The sequence below is a fragment of the Panthera onca genome, chromosome B1 (assembly GCF_046562875.1).
Source record: "Panthera onca isolate mPanOnc1 chromosome B1, mPanOnc1 haplotype 2, whole genome shotgun sequence".
Lineage (NCBI taxonomy): Eukaryota > Metazoa > Chordata > Mammalia > Carnivora > Felidae > Panthera > Panthera onca.
Genome location: NC_138342.1, coordinates 172,232,113 through 172,255,137, shown reverse-complemented (window position 1 = coordinate 172,255,137; position 23,025 = coordinate 172,232,113). Strand labels below are relative to the sequence as shown.

The following is a 23,025-nucleotide window of genomic DNA, read 5'->3' as shown; positions in this document are numbered from 1 at the left end:
AACCTACTCTCCCATGGTGGAGTTGGCGCTGGGGGGAGACAGGGACAGAGGGAATGACTATGGGATAATGTAAAAACAAGCAGGGTTAAAAAAGATATTTTACCTTTTATGATGGGTATTGCTTCTGGCTTCTGAATGGGTATTTAGTAAGCCTTGGTTTGATTAAAAATTGATAGATTTTGCTCCATAAAAATAGAAAGTTTGGAGGGATGAACAGGCAGAGCACAGAGGATTTTTAGGGCAGTGACATCATTCTGTCTGATATTACGATGGTGAACGCATGTTATTACACATGATACATCTGTCCAAACCCACAGAACTACAACACCAAGAGGGAACTCTAAGGTAAACTATGGACTTTGGATGATTGTGATGTGTCAGTGTGCATTCCTCAGTGGTAACAAATATACCACTCTGGTGGGGGATGTTGATGATATTGGGGGCTGGGCCAGTGTGGGAGGACACTTTACTGGGAAGTCTCTGCTTTCTTCTTAATCTTGCTGTGAATTTACAACGGCTCTAAGGGGCGCCTGGGTGGCTCAGTTGGTTGAGTCCCACTCTTGATTTCAGCTCAGGTCATGATCTCATGATCCTGGGATGGAGCCCTGCCTTAGGCTCTGTGCTAAGTGTGGAGCCTGCTTTAAGATTCTCTCTCTCTCTCCCCCCCTGATTTCCTCCCTCCCCCTCCCCCACTTATGTACTGTCTCTCACTCTAAAAAATAAAATAAATCATAAAAAAAAAAAAAGCTCCAAAAAAATAAAGTCCATAAAACACACACACACAAAAGCTGTGGTATGAAATAAGACAACACAGAAACAGCTACGAGCTATTAGTATTAAAAAAAATAATAATGGGGATGCCTGAGTGGCTCAGTCGGTTAAGCGTCTGACTTCAGCTCAGGTCACGATCTCACAGTCTGTGAGTTCGAGCCCCGCGTCGGGCTCTGTGCTGACAGCTCAGAGCCTGGAGCCTGCTTCAGATTCTGTGTCTCCCTCTCTCTCTGACCCTCCCTTGTTCATGCTCTGTCTCTCTCTGTCTCAAAAAATAAATAAATAAATAAAATAAAATAAAATAAAATAATTAAAAAAAATAATAATAAAGGCTTTCATTTGGCAGAAAGCATCATCAGTCAACTAAAACTATTTGCTGGACATATTTTAGGTGCCAAATATCTTTAATATATAAGAAACTTCTATAAACCAAAAAGAAAAATATGAGTTCAATTTTTTAAACTTTTCATATTTTTTTTATTGTTTATTTTTATTGTTGAGAGAGAAAGACACAGAGTGTGAGTGGGGGAAGGGCAGAGAGAGAGGGAGATGCAGAATTCGAAGCAGGCTCCAGGCTCTGAGTTGTCAACACAGAGCCTGACGTGGGGCTCGAACTCACAAGCTGTGAGATCATGACCTGAGCCGAAGTCGGACACTCAACTGACGGAGCCACCCAGGCGCCCCAATTTTTAAAAATTTTCAAAGGATATAAATAGGTATTTCATGAAAACAGAAACCCAAATAATGTTAAAAAGTTAGTGTCACTAGCTATTAAATATATAAATATTAAGACAAGGTATTTGGAGGGGGCAAAGACTTGTTCACATTTTATTACAGAAAATTTCAAACATATAAAAAAGAGAAGAGAATATATAATAAATTCCCATATATATATCACTCAGTGTCAATAATGATAACTCATGGCCAATCTAGTTTCTTACGCCCACCTAAGTCACATTCTGAGCCCCTCACTGGATCATTTGGAAACGATTCTTAGATGGCGTATCATTCCATCTACAAGTATTTTAGTATATACCTCAGTCAGGCAAGGACTTACTGCATAACATAAGTACACTCCCATCATCAGGGCTACAAAATGAAATAATTCCTTAATTTCATCAAGTATCCATTGTTTACATTTCTCATAAATTTTTGTTAGTGGTTTGCTTGAATCAAGATCCCAAACAGGATTCACTCTGTTTGGTTGATATGCTTCTTAAATCATTTAAAAATTTTTAATAAGAATTTTATTTTATTTTTTTTTAGAGAGAGAGAGTGTGCAAAGGGCGGGGAGGGGCAGAGGGTGAGAGAGAAAGCGCGCACGCAAGAGAGAGAGAGAGAGAGAGAGAGAGAGAGAGAGAGAGGGAGAGAGGGAGGGAGGGAGGGAGAGAGACAGAGAGAGAATGAATCCCAAGTAGGTCAACATGGGGCTCAATCCCATGACCCTGGGATCATGACCTGAGTCGAAATCAAGAGTCGGAAGCTCAACTAAGTCACCCAGGTGCCCCTCATTTAAAAATTTTGATATATGTAGTCCACCTTTCTGCAAAGTATGTTTGCCTTGCTCTGTGAATGTAAAGGATAAGAAAGTTCCAGGGAAGTCTGAGTAAGGAGTCACTGGGAAATGCCTGTTGACTGCAGTTTCTTTTTCTGATTTCAAATTATTCTCTCCTTTTCTATTATTATTATTTTTTTAAGACAGCATACATGGGTTTGTAATTTTTTGGTATTGTTTCAACTGCTCATATATTTAAGGGGAAGCCACTCATTATTACTTATCTTGAATCTGTACTAAATAAATATCATAGAACTAAATTCCAAAAAATACTCTTACTGTTCATTTTTCTTTTAAAGATTTTATTTTATTTTTTTAAAGTAATCTCTACCCCCATGGGGCTCAAACTCATGACACCGAGATCAAGAGTTGTACGCTCTTGGACTGAGCCAGCCAGGCACCCCAGGATTCTAATTATTCTTAAAACCGACTAAGCCAAATCAAACAAAGAAACAAAATCACCTTAAACAGTAATTGGTCAGGGAGAAAGAAAACAACCACCCCAGATTCTATGGAATCAATTATGACTTCACCTGAGAGACTGACACTGAAGGCTGAGGGTCACTAGACCAACAGTCAAAGATGTGAGTTTTCACTAGGGCCTCATTAGGAACCACACTAAACCATAAAATAACTACTGTGGGGTCCCCCAGGGTCTGTGTTATTTTTTTGCTTATAATGGTTACTTCAGTGATTTTTCTGAAATATCAAAGATTAAATTTTTTCTAAACGATTTCGTTCTGGGGCCCCGACTCGGCTCGTGCTCTAAGCAGGTAGCACGTAGTTGGCCTTCTGTGTAAATCTTCTGGCTTCCCCTTAACACGAGCTGGGTTCCCAAAAGTCATTCTCTTTCTGTGCCTAAGCCTCCCATATGCCAAACAGGATGGATACAGTCTACCTTCTTACCAACAAAGAACTGGCTCTTTATAGACATCACATCCAATAATCCCCATGAAAGTGTTAATGAATACTGTGACATAACATTGGTAATGGGGAGAGTCGGGGTCATTAGCTGAGGATCAGTTGGAGGTGCTTTAAAGACACATCCTAAATAAGTGTCAGACAACAGTACAGTGACTTCTTACTCACTGGGGAAATCTGGGCAAGATCAATAATCCACCTTAAAACTGGGTCATGGCAAGAAAAGGACCCCGCCCACCTGTTCTCTGTTTACTGCCCTAGGGTATCAGCAATCTTGGGGTCTTTGACTTTCAACAGCTGTTTCAAACCTTTTCTTTTTTGAATGAGACAGTTTATTTAAGAAAAGAATCTTACTGAACAGAACTTCTATGCTTTCCACGAAGTAGTTAGTGTCTCTTTACGGCGTGAAAAAAAAAAAAACCATAGAAGAGACAAAGTCAATGAATCAAGGATTATTTAATATTTAGTGATGCTAAGGATTAGCAATAGTGCAAATACCTAGTACTCTATTGTGTCTGACATTACATATTGGTACTTGTTTGACATCAGAATTGTAATGAATTGCATCCTCTGACTAGGTAATGTATACTTCTAGAAATGCATCCTACACTTGATCTTAACCAAAAGGCCAAGAAGTGATAGGAGACTGTATCCTAAATAACCAGAAAGCTGTAAGTACACGTGTTTGGTACAATTCTTAATAATCGAAATGCACTTTATATTGATATAAGCTAAATGTTTTCATATTAAATTTATGATGAACTTTGATGATTACCTGTTTAGAAATAACGATACAGCTTAAATATTCTATAGTAGGGGGAGGATTAATTAGGACACATTCATGGGATGCAATGGTTAATAGCCATCGAAGATGATAATAAAATAACACAGCAACATGGAAAATGCTTATAATAAAATAATAAAGGAGAAAAAGCAATTTACCAAACTATATCTGTGCTATAGCTGCAACTATGTAACAATATCTGTCAGTGGAAAAGGACTGATAGATAATTTAGGAAATATTAAACACGTGATTTCCAGGGAGGGGCCGTTCAGACAGGGTATTTTTGTGGTATAATTATTACAATACAGAATTACAAATTTAAGATGAAACGTTGAGTCAACTGGACTTACATTTAACTCTAAAATACATAATGTTGTTAAAGACTCATCATGTACATTAAATTAAGCAGCACGTCACATAATGGTATGCACAAGGCTTTTCCAATTGTATCAAATGTACATATGCTTTTTTAAATTTTACATAGGTAACCGTTAACGGTGGTTACTTCTGAGTGATGACATAATAAGCATTTTTCTCTTAAGTTCCTAGTACTTTGAAAAATTTCTACGTGTATATATGCGAGTTATATAATTAGTAAAATATTTTTAAATAGTATTTTTAAACAGAAAGAATGCAATTATAAATTCATCCCTATAAAATATTTTAAATTTGAACGTATGGAAGGGCACTTCCATGATTTTGGCAGGAAAGGCTCAGTGTCAAAAGCCATCAATCCTCCCAAAGTTAGTCCAGAAATTTAACATGATCTCAGTAAAAATAGCCATGGGATTCTAGACAAGTTAATCCAAAAGCGAGCATGAGTAAAACTAGCTAGATAGATTCTGAAAAGGACTATTCAAAAGTAAAAGCCTTTTAAATCTACAGTAATTAAAGCTACCTAGTACTAGTTCATAAACATATAGGGAGATCAAAGAAATGGGGGGAAAAGTCTACAAGTAGACTAAAGAACATCTAGGAATTTCATTTTTTAATTAGGCTGACATTTCAAATCAGTAGAGGAAAAAATGTTATAGGGAGAAAAGGGTCGCTGTACAGCCAAAAAAAGAGTTAACTTCATACCTCACACTTTATACTAGAATAAATTTCAAAGAATCACAGATTTAGTGGTGAATAGTGAAACTTAAAAAAATTTTTTTGTAGCCTGAGAATGGGGAAGGCCTTTAATTATGATATACAACCCAGAAGTCATAAAATCAAACATTAATTTGTTTTTTTTATTAAAAAAATTTTTAATTGTTTGTTTTTATTAAAAAATGTCAGCACAACTAAATGAGAAATTAGAAACAAAGTCAAAAGAGACAGGAGAAATTGGAAGATGTATTTCAACTCTCAGAACAAAGAAAACACAACAGAAAAGTGTACCCCAAATACTTGACCATAGTTCACAGAAAATAAAATACAGCTACTAAAAAATGAAAAAACTCAGCTTCATGCAAAACAAGAGAAATAAAACCAAACCAAAATCCTATACCAGGAAAATACTCTCCACTTATCAAACTGGCAAAAAATTAAAACGCCTGATAATACACAATCTGGAGGCCAGGTGGGGGTGACGGGGCGCCCTTATATATTGCTGGGGGGCCTGCAAATTGGTCTATGTCTACAGAAGTCAGTTCAGGAATAATTTTGAAAACTGCAACTATATATGTTCGACAAAGCGAGTTCACTTCTGGAATTTCTCTCACACGGATATACTTGTGTATTTGCGAAATAAATTATTTTTAAGGTGAGTCATTGCCCCACTGCTGCGACAGTAAAAGACTGGGGTCAACTAAGCATCCATCCATGACACCCGTGGAATGTATCCTGATGCAGACATACCACGGGATGCCTGCAGCTCAGAGAAAAGACGAGGCTCTTTACGTTCTGAAACAGAAGGATTTTCAAGACACAGTAAGTGAAAAGAGCAAGGTAAAGAAAGAATTCTATGTTTCCATTGAATATAAGCAGAAAGTGCAGGGAAGAACACATATTTAGGTATTGCTCGTGTGTGTCCAAAGAGCTTGGAAAGGCACCAGGGTCCTGCAGGCCAACACCACTTGCCTCAGGAGAGCGGTACTGGTAGGACAGGAGTTAAGGACTGATGGGTGATGCCTCCCGACATATCCCTCTAGTGCCTTGGAGTTTCGTACCATGTCATTATATTGCCGATGTATAACATAAATGTAAATTTTAAGATGACTTTTGAAAACGGATTCAGGTGGAAAGACACTCAAACAATGACTATAAGTTAATATGAACAAAAAATAATTCAGAATGTGATAGGGTGGCTGATAGGATGTGATAGGATTATAGGTGATGATCATCCCTTTCTTTCTTAACTATTATCGTTATGTAAATAATATGGAAAGTATGTAAATAATGATCTTCCTCATGAGGAAGGCGACAGGAATGGTATACAGGATTCTAACCGCATACTCCAGATTATTTCCCTCATAAGGATGACGCATCTACATTGACCAAGTCTCCCTTTGGTGACAAAAGGCAAAGGTTAGTAAGGAGATAATCCCCCCTCGCCTCCCCTGGCAATTAAAAATCAAACTCTTACCCATCAGATCCCGGTCTGGAAGGAGCATTATCGGATGAGTTAGAAGAGGTGGAAATCACAGAGGAAGTCACCGAGGTGATGGACAATCTCCGCAGCGTAGACGACATGATGTAGGGTAGTACAATGGATCCTGTGCGGCTTTGTTTCCGCTCAGTCAAGTTGGGTGGCTGGGGAACGCAGAACATCTTGTGGTTAGCAGACCTGGAATTCAGCCCATAGGAACTGGTGCAGCTCCCCATCTGTTTGTGACAAGTGCCATTTGTATCGGCTGGCACCCACTGCTGCCTCAACTGTTAAATACTGCAAATACTTATATTCTATTTTTTTTAAGTTTATTTATTGAGAGAGAGAGAGATAGAGACAGGGGCTGGTGGGGGGCGGGGGACGGAATGAGCGCTGATCAGGGGAGGGGCAGAGAATGAGAGGGAGGGAGAGGATCCGAAGCAGGCTCCATGCTGTCAGTGCAGAAGCAGGCACGGGGCTCGAACTCACAAAACACGAGATCATGACCTGTGCGGAAATCCAGAGTTGGATGCTTAACCGACGGAGCCACCGGGCACCCTGCAAATACTTATATTCTTAATTATGAGCACAATTAGGTTAAATCTACCCTGTTTCTAAGACTTAGAGGAGAATTCCCCATAATTTATTGTCAGCCATGTGAGAAGAAAAACCGAGCTGTTCATTACCCCCCCCCAAGAATAGCAAAACCCTCTGTCTGCTTCTCCGGTTCCTCCAGTTTATCTTCTTTCAGCTGCTAAAAAGGTAAAATACTGGCCTAATAGAAACTTTCAGATGATACTGTAGACCTGACGCTTATGACAGAATGAGGAAAAAAAATGGTGAATCTTTCTTAAGTAAAGGAGCATCAATTTACTATCATTAAGAGATGTCTTCAGTAGGACTGATCGCCCCAATTGGCCACCGTATCAAATTTGCATGCCAATATTGGCCTGGATCTAATAAAAACGACTTAAATAGGTGTAAGTCACATCCTTCCCCTTGGAACTTACATAAAAGACAAATGTTCCGAGAAGAAAGCTCTTAAGTGGTGGTAGGCTAGGAAGTTAGGCACAACCGAACCCCTGGATGACTGAAAGCAACGATTACAAAGACGCTCAGGAGAAAAAAGGTAGCGGCGGTGGAGGTGTGGGAATGGCAGACAGGACTACACAGAAAGAAATGCAGAGCTTTGATTCAAGGGAAGAGAATCGGAAAATCGGGAGTTCAAGAGTAAGACAGTTAAAGAGAGCAAGGTAAACGAACTCTCATTAAAAAGAGCAGAAAAAATGAAGCTGGATCCAGGCATGCAATCGATTGTTGCAGAGAAAAATTAGGTATTATTTATTTTTTTATTAAGTAATCTTTATGCCCAGTGTGGGGCTTGAACTCATGATCCCAAGACCAAGAGTCGCACACTCCCGAATGAATCAGCCACGTGCCCCAGAGAGAAAAGCTTATTGAGCGTGCGCATCAATCCACCCAACTTCTCGGGCACAAAAACACTGTGGGGAGAGATGTGTCAGAACTGTCGGAACAAATGACGAAATCACTATCTGCATTGCAAAATGAACTTCACGATTCTTTCTCCCCTTCAGGGGTGCGAACAATGTCAACTTTTCGTCAAAATAAAAAAGGAACAAAGGCTAGGAAAAACACTAAGAATTGGGCTAAACGGGACAGTAATAACCAGCATCTGGGACCAGCAATGCTCCCAAATGCTAGTAGAGTGGCCCGGACACTATGGTCCCAGACCAGCAGGATCAGCACCACTGGGAGCACGTTAGAAACCCAAACCCTTGGGGTGCCTGGCTGGCTCGGTAGGTTAAGCGTCCGACTTCGGCGCAGGTCATGGTCTTGAGGTTTGTGAGTCTAGCGCCCCACGTCTGGCTCTGGGCTGACAGCTCAGAGCCCGGAGCCTGCTGCGGATTCTGTCTCTCCTCCTCCCTCTGCCCCTCCCCTGCTCATGCTCTATCTCTCTCTGTCTCTCAATAATAAATAAACGTTAAAAAAAAAAAATTAAAAAAAAAAAAAAAAAGAAAGAAAGAAAGAAATGCAAACCCTTGGGCACCCCACCCTAGACCTCTTGAATCGGAAGCTCTGGAGATGTGGCCCAGCAATTTGTGTTTTCGTAAGCCTTCCAGGTGGTTCGGACAGTCACTCAAGTCCGAGAACCCCTATCTAGTATGTCAACTTCGGAAGGTCACCAACAGCACATCACGTCTTCTCCAGACCCGTCCCCCGTGTTTTCCTGCCACACCTCTGCTATTTGGACTCATCTGGCAACTGAAAACCTGATCAACATCATAACCGGTAAAGAGGCTGAGAAAGTCAAAGCCTACCAGTGTTCCTTAGACAAAGGAACCAGTCCTTAGACCAGTGCTCCTTAGACAAAGCCTACCAGTGTTATAACGCCGTAGAGCTTTTCCACTTTTTCCTTGAGCTCCCGGAAACAAGACGACAACCGGTCATGCAGTGGCTTTAGCTGCTCTGTCAGCTTCTCCCCGTGGATGCGGATCCCCTCCGTCAGCAGGGGCATCTGGGAAGAAGGGGCATGAAAGGAAGGAGACACGGTTTAGGAAAGGGGATTTTTTTCAGATTGGGAGGCTGGGGAGGGATGGGGGTGAAGGTGGACAGGTAAACCCGTAGACACAGCACGTATCGAATGAGAAAGCTACGTGTCAGTGTAGGGCTTGGGCACCGGCCACCCTGGGGTCAAGGGCTCAGAGAAATACACAAGGATACAAGCAGGCCCGCGACTGGGGAAGGGCTGACAGAAAAGGCAAACCCTCCCGAGCCAGGGAGCACATCTATGGATAAGCCACTGCTAGACTGGGTGGGATGGCTGCATTTTCTCTCACTGGTCACTATGTAGAGACAGAGACAGAGACAGAGACAGAGACAGAGACAGAGAGAGAGCAAGCGAGCGCTGTCTGGCCATACATGTCGCTAGGAGCACACCTGTAATGCTATCAGTCGCTTCAGCAGCTCAATCTTCTCCTGGTCTTCTGGATGCTCCTGCAAGTACTTCTCTGTAAAAAAAGCCTAAAAATGGGGCACAGGAGAGTATTAAAAAAAATTTTTTTTAAACATTTATTTATTTTTGAGACAGAGAGACAGAGCATGAATGGGGGAGGGGCAGAGAGAGAGGGAGACACAGAATCTGAAACAGGCTCCAGGCTCTGAGCCATCAGCCCAGAGCCCGACGCGGGGCTCGAACTCACGGACCGCGAGATCGTGACCTGAGCCGAAGTCGGACGCTCCACCGACTGAGCCACCCAGGCGCCCATGGAGAGTATTAATTAGAACACGTTCCCATCTGTGTATCTGACCCTAGAGGGAGGGGAGGGGAGCCTGGAAGGGGGACAAATGTCTTGTTCTAGCTGACAAACCAGAAATGACTAAGGCAATCCTCCTTCCTTACCTGGGACAGCCCTTCTGCCACCGTGGACGGTTCTAAAGGTATGTGCTCTTTTGCGGTCTTTCTGAAATTGGGCAATGCCTAATCCAAGCACCTTCTCAACAATCACCAGACACACACAAGGGCGCAAACCAAATAATCAGCAGCACAGCAGACTGGCATTCATTGAAAGAACTTGCCCCAAGGACCAATGCCAATGCCAATATCTGAAGGCTGTTCAGTGGATTAAGTGCACGGATATTATAAAGGAAAAAGCAAAAAACTAACAGGCTGGATATGCCTGATAGTTTTCCTGCTGCTATAAGCTGTATCACATTTTCCCCCCTATACTGAGGGAAGATAAATATCCACACCTTCTTAGTTCTCATCGATTCAGAAGGCTCTTTTGAGGACAATGTTTCATAAATATTAAATGCACACAAAAATGTCTCGTAAATATTAAATGCAGTTTGCGTTGCGTCTTATTATACGTCAAAACCACGTCACATGTAACACTGCCAATCAACATTTGTGGTCCCAAGGGCGAAGTCCCTCTAATAGTGAAACAAAACCCAAACTCAAACTATAATCGTAGATGTTACAGAACAGACCATTTTTAAAGACAAAATTGGGGTGCCTGGGTGGCTCGGTTGGTTAGGCGTCTGACTTGGGCTCAGGTCATGATCTTGCGGTTCATGGGTTAGAGCCCCACATCTGGCTCTGCACTCACAGTGCAGAGTCTGCTTCGAAACTTCTGTCCCCCTCTCCCTGGGCCCGTCCCCTGCTCGCACTTTCTCTCTCTCTTTCAAATAAATAAAGGAAGAAAACACTAAGAAATAAAATAAAACAAGACAGAATGAGGAAAAAAAATTAAAAAGCCTGTGGTGAACATTTCTAACAAAGTCAAAACAGGAAAACTTTTTTTTTCCTTGTACCATAGCCATCATTTCTGAGAGTGCTTTCAAAGACCAACCCTCAAAGTTCCCCTCACTCTTCTGTTCCAATACTATGGAAGTCACCTCAACCTGTAGGTAGACTCAAGAGCTCCTGAAACTACAGGATACAGTTTAAAAAAAAAAAAAAAACAGCAAAAAAAAAAGTGATCAGCGACCAGCCCATTTGGTATGGAACATAGAGCGTGTTCAAATTCAACCTTGCGTGAAGATGTTACGGGTTGAACACTGGCTTCCTCCCCGCCCCAATTCCTATGTTGAAGTCCTAGCCCCGGTACCTCAGAATGTGACCTTAGTTAGAAAGAGGATTATTGAAGATGTAGTTATGGTCACCATGGAGTGTCAGAGTGGAGTCACAGTGGAGTAGGACGAACCATCGATTCCACGTATCTGATGCCCTTATAGAAAGGGGAAGGTTGGACACTGGGAGAACGCTGTGTGAAGAGGGATAAGGGGAGCCAAAGGTTGCCAGCAACCCCTCAGAAGCTAGGAGAGAGGCTGGGGCGCCTGGGTGGCTCAGTCGGTCCAACTTCGGCTCAGGTCATGATCTCACGGTTCATGGGTTCGAGCCCCGTGTTGGGCTATGTGCTGACAGCTCAGAGCCTGGAGCCTGCTTCCGATTCTGTGTCTCCTTCTCTCTCTGCCCCTGCCCCACTTCTCACTCTCTCTCAAAAATAATAAATAAAACATTTAAATTTTTTTTTAAAAAAAGAAGCTAGGAGAGAGGCAGGGAACAGATCTTTCCTCACAGCCCTCAGAAGGCACCAACCCTGCTGATGCCGGATTTCAGGTTACTGGGCTCCGGGACTGTGTTTTAAGTCACCCTGTTTGTGCCTTTGTCCCAGCGGCCCTAGCAAACTAACACCACAAGGGCTATAAATATATGCGGGCTGAGTATCACAAACAGGAAGCAGGACAGCACATCTGGAGAACACACGCTGTAGCCAGATTCATAGTTAGGGAGAAATGAATGAAAAAGTAGTATGGCTTTAATCTTCATCCACTTTCACCCTCCAAAGAGAAGCAATTTGAATCTTCAAAAGTTAAAGACGATTTTTTGATGTAAGATAAAAGGCACTGAGATTCCCAGAACATTGGTTGAGTCAAGGACCGCTGGAGCAGAGTGCCCTGAAATTCAGTTTTTTTCGAAGAGTCCTGCCTTGCGAGAGAAAAGGGCTGATGAATTACGGCAGTGATTAATGGGCTGCTTTAAGATAGGTCACCTGTATTGGTAGGTGATGATAGAGTCCCCAAATTAATTGCCGTGGGGGTCATGGCGATCAAGGAATTTACCTTTTTTCTTACGCTTCAAAATATACAAACGCATACCATATTAATTAAAAGTGCAATTTAGTATTTTTAAAAGTCTTGAAATCTGTGTACGTAACCAACTTCCCCTTTAAAATTTTTTTTAAATTAGAAGTCTCTGACATTGGAAAAAACTTCATATGAAATTACGTACTATTTACAGATTACTGGCACATACGAATTTGAATTCGAACAGGGCCATTCTGTAAAAAAAACAACACTTGCAAAAGCACATCGAAATTAGTACTAGATAGTTTACAGGACACAAAAACCCACCACAATCCTTACAACGTTATAAAAAAAAAAAAAAAAGGATTATATTCTGGATCCTAGTTTTGTATTGAATTCCATGATAACACTGGAGGTTATTTATCAACACTAAGCACGGGCAAACACGAACTGATCTCTGGTGTTGCATCTTTCCCAGCTGCTAAGTGTAGTGATTCTGAAGGCTGAAAGGTTGAAGGGAAAGGAGAAAAAAGAAGATTGTTATAGCAACAGCCGCAGAGCACTGCCCGTTCAGATCACCTTTGTCTCCAAGCAGACAGGCGAGAGGAAGAAGTCAACACCGATCAAGCCTCAACTATAAGGCAAGTGTTCTGCGATGTTCCTTATATACAAGATAAGCGTCCAGCCGCTTCTGCGTGGTAGGCATTTTCCTCATTTTTTCAGGTACGAAGCTTGGGGCTCAAAGAGGTGACGTATCTCACCCGAGGGCACATGGTGGCCAATGGGAAGCCGGGATTGGGTCACAGGAGTGACTGATTCTAAAGCCCCTGGTCTTCTCAGGACTTTGTGTATAAATGGAAATAACAGAATCAGCCCACCTAATAACCACTCGCCCTTCTCGTTCATCTCCTTTTCTTTCCACTCACTCTCCCGGCTACTCCGCAGGAGCGTAGTAGCCAAATGTTTGTTTATATTCAGCAAGAGGATGCCAAAATTACTTCGCCACTGGAAACATAGTGAATAATTAAAAATCTTGCCTCCATTAATTGCATGTTTTTTTACGTGTTGGATACATTAACTCCGGTAAACAAAAATTTTTTTAATGTTTATTTTAGAGAGAGAGACAGAGACAGAGACAGAGTGTGGGTGGGGGAGAGGCAGAGAGGGAGACAGAATCCAAAGCAGGCTCCAGGGTCTGAGCTGTCAGCACAGTTCCTGAGGCAGGGCTCCAACCCATGAGCTGCGAGATCATGACCTGAGCCGAAGTCGGACGCTTAACCGACTGAGCCACCCAGGTGCCCCTAGAAGCCAATTTTAGATAGAGCACAGTTCTGCCTTTCGCACGGGTGCTTCTTCAGTTCTAAAGCATCTTTACCTCTGGGGCCGCCTGTAAGCTTTCTACTTCTCGGTGGAGAAAGGGAGAGGGAACAACAGGTAAATCAACCAGAGATGGTGTATTAGATTGATCTGTCAGTGACTCTTTATCAGGCAGTGGCCCAACCCTGCCTGAGCTGCTGAGGATCTCTAGGAGGTGTGAGGTCAGGGATCAGCTTTTCATTAATTTCATTTGCTCATTCGTAAAAAGGGCACAGTGAAAAACTCTCTCAGCCAAGTCGTAAGAAACTAATGCGCCAGCCGCACAGAGCCACAGGGCGAGAGGCACGGAATGACATGGGATTCAGTGGGGATTCCAGGGCCCAGCCCACCTTTTCATAGTTGGAGTATCCCCCCATGACAGCCGGGTCTACGATGCCACTGAGCAGCATGGAGAGAGGATGCACAGAGAGGGCCCGGTCCCAGGCATGTTGTTGAACACAGTTGCTGATCTTCTCATTGGTGAGTTCCATGGTTTCTATGGCATTCTCCAGGGGACTGATTTCCTCCTGCGACAGTGGACAAGGGAGTGAAAGGGCATTTTGTGAATTCACAGCAAGTTTTGAAAAAATCCTAAGTGTTCCTCTCATTTTATTTTTAAAAGTATTTATTTATTTATTTATTTTGAGAGGCTGGGGACAGAAGGAGAGGGAGAGAGAATCCCAAGCAGGCTCCGTGTGCTCAGTGCAGAGCCTGATGTGGGACTCGAACTCACGAACTGTGAGATCATGTCTTGAGCCGGAATGAAGAGTCAGACGCTTAACTCAGGCACCCCCTAAGTGTTCCTTTTAAAAGGTTTAAAATTCGGGGCGCCTGGGTGGCTCAGTCGGTTGAGCATCCGACTTCGGCTCAGGTCACGATCTCGCGGTCCGTGAGTTCGAGCCCCGCGTCGGGCTCTGTGCTGACAGCTCAGAGCCTGGAGCCTGCTTCAGATTCTGTGTCTCCCTCTCTCTCTGCCCCTCCCCTGTTCATGCTCTGTCTCTCTCTGTCTCAAAAACAAATAAAACATTTAAAAAAAAAAGTTTTTAAAAAAAATAAAAAGTTTAAAATTCTCACCAGGCTATAAAACAGTAAAGTTGTACTTGTCAAGGTTATGTCTATTTGGATCCCACACTTACTTGAAATGGTCTTGCTAAGTTGTGAAGTAAACTACTTAAAATGTCCTTAGAAAGTACAAGGATGACCTAAAAATTAGAGCTATAGTAGTGATAATTTCTCGGGGCAAAAGGTCTACCAGAAATCTGGGGGAAAAAAAAAGGCAGATGTAATAATGATGGCAAAGCTACTTTTAGGCAAAGCTTCCTCAGATATTTCTGAGAAGATAAGTGACAAGAGAGTAGCAGGATATCTGATCCAAGATACTTCTGCAACGTCCCAAAAGTTCACTGGCAAGGGGCTCGATGTTTCTGCCACAAGCAAAGGTAAGTTTTGGAAGCCATGCATTCAAACCATACCTAAGTCACCTTAGTATGGGTTCTGCGGTCAGAAGCAGCCAGAAATAACGGGATGTATTAGAATATCCAAGCTGGGGTCACCTGGGTGGCTCCATTAAGCGTCTGATTCTTGATTTTGGCTCAGGTCACGATCTCATGGTTTGTGAGATCGAGCCCTGCCCCCGGGCTCCGTGCTAATCGTGCAAAGCCCATTTGGGGTTCTCTCTCTCTCTCCCTCTCTCTGCCCCTCCTGCTCACACGTGCTCTTTCTGTCTCAAAATAAACATTAAAATTAAAAAAGAGTATCCAAGCTGAATCTGGGACGAAAATGAAATAAGATTCAATATAGGTTCAAGCAATTCCTGTGGGCAAGTGTTCAAAGCCAGGTTTCAAGAAAACCCGCGTTCTTCATTTTAGCCACTGCCAGACAAATGACCTCCTACCACAGCCTGATTCCAAAAGTCTCTGCCCAAAAATCATATTCACACTTGAGGGATAGCGATATTATTACTAGTGGCATGGAAGACATCGGATTTCCGTTCAGATTTGTTCAGGATATATTTCCTCAAAGTGTATTTCATGCCAAGTACCGGGCTATGCTCTACAGTCACAAAAGTGATTAAGACAGAATTCATGGCGGGGAGGAGGCTACGGTTTTAGTGGCATCTCAAGACATGTAAGCATGGTAGTAACTTGTTAGAAATAAACTCGGGTTGGGGCGCCTGGGTGGCTCAGTCGGTTAAGCGTCCGACTTTGGCTCAGGTCATGATCTCGTGGTTTGTGAGTTCGAGCCCCGCGTCGGGCTCTGTGCTGACAGCTCAGAGCCTGGACCCTGCTTCAGAGTCTGTGTCTTCCTCTCTCTCTGCCCCTCCCGTGCTCATGCTCTGTCTCTCAATAATAAATAAACGTTAAAAAAAAAAAATGTAAAGAAATAAACCCGGGTTGCAACGGGGCACAGAGAAAGGGCATCTAATCCCAATTGGGAGTTTCAGAGATGGCTTCCTGGCGAAGCAGGTACCTAACTGAATTTCAGTGGGAGTTAGTTAGGTTGAGAAGTAGCACTATGGGCAGGGAAAACGCTGCATCATCAAGGAGGGCTGAAATAGCATGGAATGAGCAGTTTAGTTCCAGAAGATTCCTGAAGAGATGAGGTGGCAGAACCGAGTCACAAAGATTCTGCATGTGTGTCCTAAGGAGCAGGGGCTTTATGCTCTAGGCACTGGGGAGCCACGGCAAGGTTTTGAGCATGAGAATGATATGGTCAGCTTTCCACTGTGGAAACTCACACCCTGAGACAGTGTGGAAAACAAGCCTGTGAAGGCCCAAGCAGGAGGCCAATGAGGGGGCTTTTTCCACCAGAGATGAACGAGGGACTAAAACAGGGTACAGTAGTAGGAGAGCTGGAAAAAACAAACAAACAGATTTAATAAATATTAAGAAGGTAAAAGGGTCAGCTTTGGGAGTGCTGGAGAAGGGAGAGCGTGGGGGGACTGGTAGATGTGATCAGCCACGAATGAAAGAAGAGGAAATGTTTTGGGAGAGAAGAATCTGATTGGCAGGAAACTCCAAGGAGACGTTCTGAAAATGGTTTGGGGCGCTTGGTGGGATTATGAGGAGACAAGACTCATTTGGTCATAAAAGAGTCATTCACTGTGAGTGACCTTTAGGGTTGGTTTGTAACATCAGTTTTACAGAGGAGTTTTATTACACAAGCATGCCTTTTATTTCTCTTTTGGAAAACAAAGTTGGCCATAGGAGGCTGGCCAGCCTAGTGAGAACCAGAGGGGCACTTAACAAAGGCCCTTATTATATTTGGAGACACAAAAGAATTTTCTGAATTCCGATTCCAAGTGACTCACCGTTGAAATCTGTTTGACTTCAAACCACTTGAGGATGCCAGGAAAGGTATACGCAGTCGTATACGTGGTCCTTTCGATCCACATGGTCTGGTGGAAGGGAAGACAATAGGAAGTGTCAGTTCCCAGGCCAAAATGGCCAGGGTTGAGGTCAGTGAGATTCTGTTCTCAAATGCTTCCTTAGTGAATGGGCATCAAAATGTTTAAAGCTGCAAAGCGTCATCTACTTGGGCCCTCTCACATTCTAGAGGGGAAATGTGAGGTCCAAAGAGGCGTGGCTTGCTCAAATCATACTCAACGCAACATTGGAGCCCCACAGTAGAGCCCTTTTTTTTGGATGGGTGCCAGTCTAGAGCTTTCCACTGAGCTGGCCTGCTGTCTATGCAGTAAGCACGTAGAACCTCTACCCCTCGGGCTGCCATCGTTTCTGCTGTCTGTGTCGGTCAGGTGGAAAGCCTCCATTTGGATGGCAACTTGACCTTGTTTTAGAGGGCAAAGTGGGTAGACTCACAGCAAATTCATTATCTGGATCCTTTTCTCCTTTCCGGAATGGCCGGGAATATTGGAATTGTTGTACTTCATTGGCTCTGTAGTAGCTGGGGAGAGAGAGACATCGCCACAACACTGGAGTTTCTCTTAGAACAAGCGCTCCTTGAGCAAACTTCAATAAGCCCTGGGCCGCGTCTTCCACAGACCGAGTCTTATCCCCTAAGCGATCTCAAAACAGACACAGTCTTCATAAGGAAGGCGGGAGGGGGTGCACATTTTATTGCACATCTTAATTTTCTTATTTACGAATCCATTCACAGCTCGCCATTTAAAAAGGCGTATCGGGGCGCCTGGGTGGCTCAGTCGGTTGAGCGCCGACTTCAGCTCAGGTCACGATCTCGCGGTCCGTGAGTTTGAGCCCCGCATCGGGCCCCTGTGCTGACAGCTCAGAGCCCGGAGCCTGTTTCAGATTCTGTGTCTCCCTCTCTCTGACCCTCCCCCGTTCATGCTCTGTCTCAAAAATAAATAAACGTTTAAAAAAAATAAAATAAAATAAAAAAATAAAAAAAATAAAAAGGCGTATGTACTTATATCCATATTTGTGATTGCATTTGTAATAGTTTTATCACAGTTCTAGCAATCCTTCTAATATCTTAGCTTCTGAGGAAAAAGACCGGGACCTGTGATCACTGGGGAACCCACCAGGCAAGGTGAGGTCAGCCACTCCTAAGTGAGTGCTTCCGGGTGGAATTGAGATCCAGGAGATCCAAAACCTAACAGTGAAATTCCTGATCTCCCTCTGCCTAAAAAAACCCCAACCCCCACCCCACCTGCCCCAAATCCCTTTGAGTTACCAAGCTCATAGTTTATACTGAAAATGAAGAGTTGCTGTGGTCTGAACACTTGGGTTCCCCCCAAGTGCAAATGTTGAAATCCTAACACCCCCCCCACCCCCCCACAATGTGATGGTATTAGGAAGTAGCCTCCGTGGTAAGTGCTTATGTTCTACCCTCTTGAATGGGATCAGTGCCCTTGTAAGAGACCCGAGAGATCCATCACCCTTGCTGCCACGTGAGGACACAGCAAGAAGTCGATGTCTGTGAACCAGGAAGCAGGTCCTCACCAGACACCAAAGCCGCTGGAGCCTTGACCTTGGACTTCCCAGCCTCCAGAACTGTGAGCAATGAATGTCTGTTGTTTATAAGCCACCCAGTCTGTGGTATATCCTGTTAGAGCAGCTCCAGAGGTTTAAGACAACAGAAGGTTTTCCAAACTGTAATGAGTTCAAGGCTTTGGTGTTGAGGTACTTCTAGATCAAGTGTGTCAGAGAAAAAAAATGCTTCTAAAAACAAACCAAAAGAGCCCCTCCTTACTTTAAGATCTGCTCTGGAACTGGTTTGTCCTTGTAGCTGGGAGGCAGGCTCATCACTGGCTTTACGGTGAAACACTGCATGTCTGACGAGCTCATTAAGGAAAAGGGGCTGGGCCATGAAGCTGTCACAGGCAGAAAGGACTGCTTGTCCCCCCCCCCCCCCCCCCCGGCTTTACAGATGGGACATGGTACCTGCATTAATTATTCTTTTTCACTGAATGCCAGGACTGCATGGAAAACAGGGTTTCCTTATGTATTACCAAAATGCCTTATTAAGCCATAATCCTAGGACATTTTTTGGTCAGACACCTGGCAAAACAACCTTGCCATAGGAAAATAGGCATCAATGAAATATCGGAGGGGGGGGGATTAGACAGTTTTAAATAATTTCTTTTGGACAAGCATGCCTCTGAAATAGCCAGACTCCAGAGCCTGTGCAATAGGAATTTCTGGGATCTTTGGATGGCACTTGCTGGGGACTGATGTAGATTTTCTGTCTTTCCTTTTTTTTTTCCTTCCTTCCTTCCTTGTGAGGGAGGGGGAAAGGGGGAGAGGCAGAGAGAGAGGGACAGGAAGACAGAATCCCAAGCAGGCTCCGTGCTGTCAGTGCCGGGCCTGACGCAGGGCTCAGTCTCACAGACCATGAGATCATGACCTGAACTGAAATCAAGAGTAGGACTTAACTGACTGAGCCGCCCAGGCGCCCCTGAAGTAGGCTTTCCATATGTTACCTCTAATAAAACACAACTAACAGGTGGATGTGATAAATCTTTTACAGATGAGGAATCTGAGGCTCCGAGCTGAGCCAGAGCACGTAACTGGTAAATGGTAAAGCCAGGCTTCAAAGCCAGCTCGGGGGTAAGACCTGAGTCTCTGACTTGATAGTCCGAATTAGTAATAACCTTTTATTTCTGGCCCTTGCCAGTGCAGATCTACCGTTTCAAAATCTGCAGCATTTAAACTGGAGTTTCAGGCCATGCGTCCGGACAGAACAGTGACTTCCAGGATTTCTGGGTGAAGTCTCTAGACCCTGGCACCAGGACAGGTACTCAGAATACAGAATTAGAATTCACAGCTGCTGGGGCGCCTGGGTGGCTCAGTCGGTTAAGCGTCCGACTTCAGCTCAGGTCACGATCTTGCGGTCCGTGAGTTCGAGCCCCGCGTCGGGCTCTGGGCTGATGGCTCAGAGCCTGGAGCCTGCTTCCGATTCTGTGTCTCCCTCTCTCTCTGCCCCTCCCCCGTTCATGCTCTGTCTCTCTGTGTCTCAAAAATAAATAAACGTTAATTAAAAAAAAATAAAAAATAAGAATTCACAGCTGCTGAGGGGCGCCTGAGTGGCTCCGGGCGTTGAGTATCCAACTTTGACTCGGGTCATGATCTCATAGCTCGTGAGTTCAAGCCCTACATTGGGCTCACCACCGTCAGTGCAGCAGAGCCTGGCTTCGGATTCACGGTCCCCCACTTACACATGCACGCTCTCTCTCTCAAAGATAAATAAGCAGTAAAAAAAAAAAAAAAAAAAGAAAAGAATAAAGAATTCACAACTGCTCAGTGAGAATCTCTCCGTGGCGATCCTCATGCATGAGAAAATCAGCACCACCGGGCTGGGCCTCACACCGGTCTAGCTGACAGAGCGTTTTAATGATCTCCTTTCTATCTGGATCCTCACAGAAGTGCTACTAGGTATTGAGGGAAAACAGACTCACACCTCGTATATGAGAAAGCAAGACCTGGAGGAACGAAGAAGTTTCGACAAGGTCTGGTGGATACGCAGGAAGGGCCGGGGGCCAAGCGACAGGAATTCAGTTCTTGGAAGACCTCTTTTCATTCCCACACCACAGAGGCAGCTCGGTGGTTTTCTGAACCCTCATAACCCAAACAAGGATTTATCCTCAAAGACTAGTCTTTTTCCAAGCACCTACTGTGCGTTAACGGGTCGCTGTTCTCTTAAAGGTCTATTGGTCTGTTATTATCGTGAATCTTTCTACACCGGTACCTATGATAATAGGCAATATCTATTGAATTTGTATTAATACCAGGCATTGTTACTAATCTTTGACATATATTTGCTCCATCTTTACAAAAATTCCATGAGAAAGAATGAACACCATCCCCATTTTATAGATGGGAAAACGAAGGAGCATAGATATTAAGGAACTTGCCCTTAAGAGACATAGTACATGATAGAGCTGAGACTCGAACCCAGGCACTGAGGCTCCAGAGACTGTTTTTTTATCTACCATGCCACACCGGCTCTGTCTTACCTACCTCTCTTTATTCTGAATACTGTTCAATTTTAGAACATCTTTATTTTAGTACAAAACACGTGAAAAGGCTTCAAAAATAATTTTGTCATGGAGCTTGCTTATTTACTTATTTATAAGAAAGCATGTAATAGGGGTGCCTGGGTGGCTCCTCGTGGTTCATGGGTTCAAGTCCTGTGTCGGGCCCTGTGCTGACAGCTCAGAGCCTGGAGCCTGCTTCGGATTCTGTGTCTTCCTCTCTGTGCCCCTCCCCCAGTTACACTCTGTCTCTCTCTCTCTCTCTCAAAAATAAATAAAAACATCTAAAAAAGCAAAGAAAGCATGTAATTAATTTTTCAATAAGTCATTGCATGTTACAAAAGAAGATCCAGGATCCAGGATTCTGAACAGGAACGCTCTGTCCTCAAGCTCTCCATTTGGCTCTAAAACATCCTTTCCTATTCAAGATCTGCTTACCGTCTCTCTCCTCTACTTCATAACCATGAGCTAAGGACATAGGGCCCCAAAGCTTTGACACAGAATGGGAGGCTGAGTCAGAATGGTTAAACGAGTGGTCGGGGGACCGAACCCTTAGCTTCTGTGGCCGGGCCGGGCCGTGTCTCCCCAAGGCAAGGATACACTGTTTTGGGGACGACTTGATTTCCTCTCCCGGGGGCGTGGTGCTGGTCATCTTCTCGGCATTGGGGAACTGCGTCAGCAACCTCAGGCTGAAGTCTTCTCGCCTCTCGTACTCCTTCCCCCGATAGATAAAGATTTTGTTCTGCAGGTCAGAGACAGCAAGGCGGGTAGTTAAATATGAAGCCTGAAGGAGCCCTGGAGAGCCTGGTGCTGAGGAAGCCATGCCCTCCCAGCCAAAGCGCCATCAAGTTCTCACTGGATACTCACCGCGCATCCTGCACCAACCACCCTATCCGGCAAGAGCTCATGGGTGATTTGGGCATTAAGGTCAAGGGCATAAAGCTGCTTCTGCAGTGCTTCTCGTAGTGTGGCCCAACGACCACAGACCAGAGGAGTGCTCTGCACTCATCCACAAGGCAATGAGGGGCTTGTGCCCTGATATGGATCTGTGATGTCACCGGGCACAGTGTTGAATTTAGCAGATTTTTTTTTTTTCCCCATAGCAAGACATTCTCAGCGGTTTCTTCCCAGGCAATCCCTCCTCCCATCAAGATCCAGTAACGGTCTGTGGACCAGCGCTTGGAGTGGCACTGACATACAGGACGGGAATGCGTGAAGAGAGTCAACACAACAAACTTTCACTTGGGAAGAACAGGAATGCTTTAGAGCAGTCCCTAGATTATCCCGAAAACCACCGTGGAGGGCAATGTCAATGTCTCAAGGAAAATAACTGCACTAAATACTGTTCTCTCCATTCTAACCTACATTCTTCTTCTGTTTAACAAAATTAATAAAATTGGGCTTTTTTTTTTTTTTTTTTTAAAGAAAGAAGTTTCCTAAGTCTCAGGCTTAGGAGTAATCTGATTCACGGCTGATGTCGCCCAAGTTAAGTTCTAACGCAGCCACGGTTTGAAGGTTTCTGCTCACCAGCTCATCACAGATGAGTACTTAGCATTGGCAGCCCAGACATGAGCCATTTTTTTTTTTTTTAAACATTTATTTATTTTTGAGACAAAGAGAGACAGAGCATGAACGCGGGAGGGTCAGAGAGAGAGGGAGACACAGAATCTGAAACAGGCTCCAGGCTCTGAGCAGTCAGCACAGAGCCCGACGCGGGGCTCGAACTCACATACCGCGAGATCGTGACCTGAGCCGAAGTCGGACGCTTAACCGACTGAGCCACCCAGGCGCCCCAGACATGAGCCATTTTTAACTAAAACTGGGGCCCATACTGTCCGGGAAAATCGCTTTTAGAATTTACTTGTCCGTTCACATAACCAACACGCATTGGACAAACACAGTGGACACGCTAAGACACGAGGGATAGGATGATGCCCCCACTCTCACAAAACTCAGCTTCTGGCAGAAACAGAAAACAAGTAAATATGACAGTTGATACAAGTAACTTG

General features: G+C 44.0%; 1 protein-coding gene and 1 long non-coding RNA gene across 5 annotated transcripts in view; one reads left to right on the top strand and one right to left on the bottom strand.

Annotated features, from left to right (window-relative positions):
- DOCK5 (dedicator of cytokinesis 5) overlaps positions 1 to 23,025 on the bottom strand; it is a 218,451-nt gene that overhangs the window by 5,527 nt on the left and 189,899 nt on the right. For 3 of the 4 annotated variants that reach the window (XM_078445433.2, XM_078445432.2, XM_078445435.2), the window contains 8 exons: positions 21,617 to 21,758; positions 18,736 to 18,817; positions 17,385 to 17,469; positions 16,877 to 16,963; positions 13,917 to 14,093; positions 9,562 to 9,645; positions 9,002 to 9,139; positions 6,601 to 6,767 (listed from right to left, as the gene is read on the bottom strand). In XM_078445433.2, the coding sequence (XP_078301559.1) occupies positions 6,601 to 6,767; positions 9,002 to 9,139; positions 9,562 to 9,645; positions 13,917 to 14,093; positions 16,877 to 16,963; positions 17,385 to 17,469; positions 18,736 to 18,817; positions 21,617 to 21,758 (962 nt within the window). Of the gene's footprint in view, positions 1 to 6,600; positions 6,768 to 9,001; positions 9,140 to 9,561; positions 9,646 to 9,832; positions 11,388 to 13,916; positions 14,094 to 16,876; positions 16,964 to 17,384; positions 17,470 to 18,735; positions 18,818 to 21,616; positions 21,759 to 23,025 lie in introns of those variants that run through there. The other variant, XM_078445434.2, reaches the window with a different exon arrangement.
- On the top strand, positions 17,591 to 18,160 carry LOC145715452 (uncharacterized). The gene is made up of 2 exons (XR_014137635.1): positions 17,591 to 17,698; positions 17,940 to 18,160. It is a non-coding gene; the product is annotated as an uncharacterized LOC145715452 (long non-coding RNA).